The sequence below is a fragment of the Mesocricetus auratus genome, unplaced genomic scaffold (assembly GCF_017639785.1).
Source record: "Mesocricetus auratus isolate SY011 unplaced genomic scaffold, BCM_Maur_2.0 Super-Scaffold_100010, whole genome shotgun sequence".
Taxonomy (NCBI): Eukaryota; Metazoa; Chordata; class Mammalia; order Rodentia; family Cricetidae; genus Mesocricetus; species Mesocricetus auratus.
In genome coordinates, this window is record NW_024429194.1 from 67,190,587 (window position 1) to 67,192,584 (window position 1,998).

The 1,998-nt window shown below is 45.6% G+C and overlaps 1 protein-coding gene across 1 annotated transcript; it reads right to left on the reverse strand.

Moving 5' to 3' along the window:
- Window positions 1-666: 666 nt before the first annotated feature.
- Window positions 667-1,765, reverse strand: LOC121142656 (olfactory receptor 8S1-like). The gene has a single exon (XM_040752794.1). The coding sequence runs from the start codon at window positions 1,763-1,765 to the stop codon at window positions 830-832; it is 936 nt and encodes a 311-aa protein (XP_040608728.1). The 3' UTR covers window positions 667-829.
- Window positions 1,766-1,998: the final 233 nt, after the last annotated feature.

The following is a 1,998-nucleotide window of genomic DNA, read 5'->3' on the forward strand; positions in this document are numbered from 1 at the left end:
CATAACACCACACACACACCAAATAAACCACAAACACATACACACACTACACATCACACACATACCATACAAACACCACATACACACACCACACATACACACAAACACCACACACTTACACACAAACACACATACACACACCACACATCCACACACACCACATACACACATGCACACACCACACACATACCACAAATACACTCCACAGCTCCCTACACCACACCACACACAAACCACATATCACACACACCCATTCTATATCATACATACACACCACACACACACCACATATACACATATCATACATACACACACCACACCCCCCCACACCATACCCATGTAACAATAGAAATTAAGGAAGAAAAAGCCATGAATTTTAGATGGGGAAGAGGAGGGATGGAAATAATATTAATTCAGTATGAAAGTCTTAAAATTTAAATAAAAGAGAATACATGGGCTTGAGGATGGGTTGGGAAAGTGGGTGTGGGTGTTGAAGACATGAAGAGTGGGGGTGAATATGATCAGAAAACATTTTATGAACTTCTCAAAGAATTAGTAGAAATATTGAAAAAATAAGATAACCAGTTCAGAGTTATGACTTAACCATGAAACTTAGGAAGGAAGTTGTGGAAATGTTAGAGAGCAAAGCCAAACCAGGAAGGGTCATATGTTTTAGATATAAACTTTATCTAAATACAATTTTATATACCTGTTCATTCTTAGCATAGCCAGAGTACATAGGCCTCCCTTTAGTCAGTGGTCTAAAACTCTACTTTAAGTTCAAGCCCTTGGCAACACAGACCCTTGCCTGCCGTTCCATGCCTTGCCCTCACTCCAAGCCATGCAGGCATTTCCCTAGTGTCCTTTTCACAGCTGCCTTCACCTCCTTGTTTTTCAGGCTGTAGATGAGGGGATTCAGCATGGGTGTGACTGCGCTGTACTGCAAGGAGGAGAGCAGGTCCAGGGAAGAACCAGATGTGGGCATGAGATAACTAACCAAACCTGACCCAAAGAACAAGACCACAGCTATGAGGTGGGAAGAACAAGTATTAAATGCCTTGCTCCGCCCCGTGGTGGATTTCATGCTCAGGATGTTGGAGACAATGAAGGCATAAGAGAAGAAGATTGGGAGGAAGGTTCCCAGCCCAAGAAGCAAGGTGGAGCAGATCAAGATGTCAACATTGATGGAGATGTCAGAGCAGGACAGAGGAAAGAGAGAGGGCAGCTCACACGTATAGTGGTGTATGGTGTAGGCTTCACAGAAGTCCAGGCTGACAGCCAAGAGAACAATGACTAGTGAGCTGAGAGCGGCCAGAGACCAGGAGAGCAGGACCAGCTTCCAACAGAGTTCGTTGCTCATTATCTGTCCATAGAGCAGCGGGTGGCAGACAGCAGCATAGCGGTCATAGGCCATCATTGAGAGAAGAAAGGCTTCAGTCACCGCAGTGATGAATAGGAAGAAGACCTGAGCCAGGCAGCCCTCTACGGAGATGCTCTTCTTCTCAGACAGGAGGTCCTTCAGCAGCTTGGGTACCGTGACGGACGAGAAGCAGAGGTCCAGGAAGGACAGGTTGCTTAAGAAGAAGTACATAGGTGTGTGGAGGTGGGAGTCAGCCCCGATCACCAGCAGCATCATCAGGTTTCCTGACATGGTGAGGAGGTAAATCCCCAGGAACAGCATGAAAAGTAGAGCCTGGGTCAGGGGGTCGTCAGAGAGCCCAGTGAGAATGAACTCTGTGATGGCACTGTGGTTCCTCCAGGCCATTTGCGGATGGTACTTCCTTGAAATAAAGTAGAAAGAGGTTATGTCTCTAACGAAAGTGACTATGTTCTTTGGGGTGACATCCAATCTAGCCTATCCCTTCACTTTGCCTGGACTCTCATCAGGAATTTCAGAGGTGCCCTCTCTTGTATCTTGGTGAGAGTTTCAAATCCTGTTTTGTTATCATTGATTTCAAGTCCCAGTGTTCACATACTTCAAGAGAATTCTGTCCATTT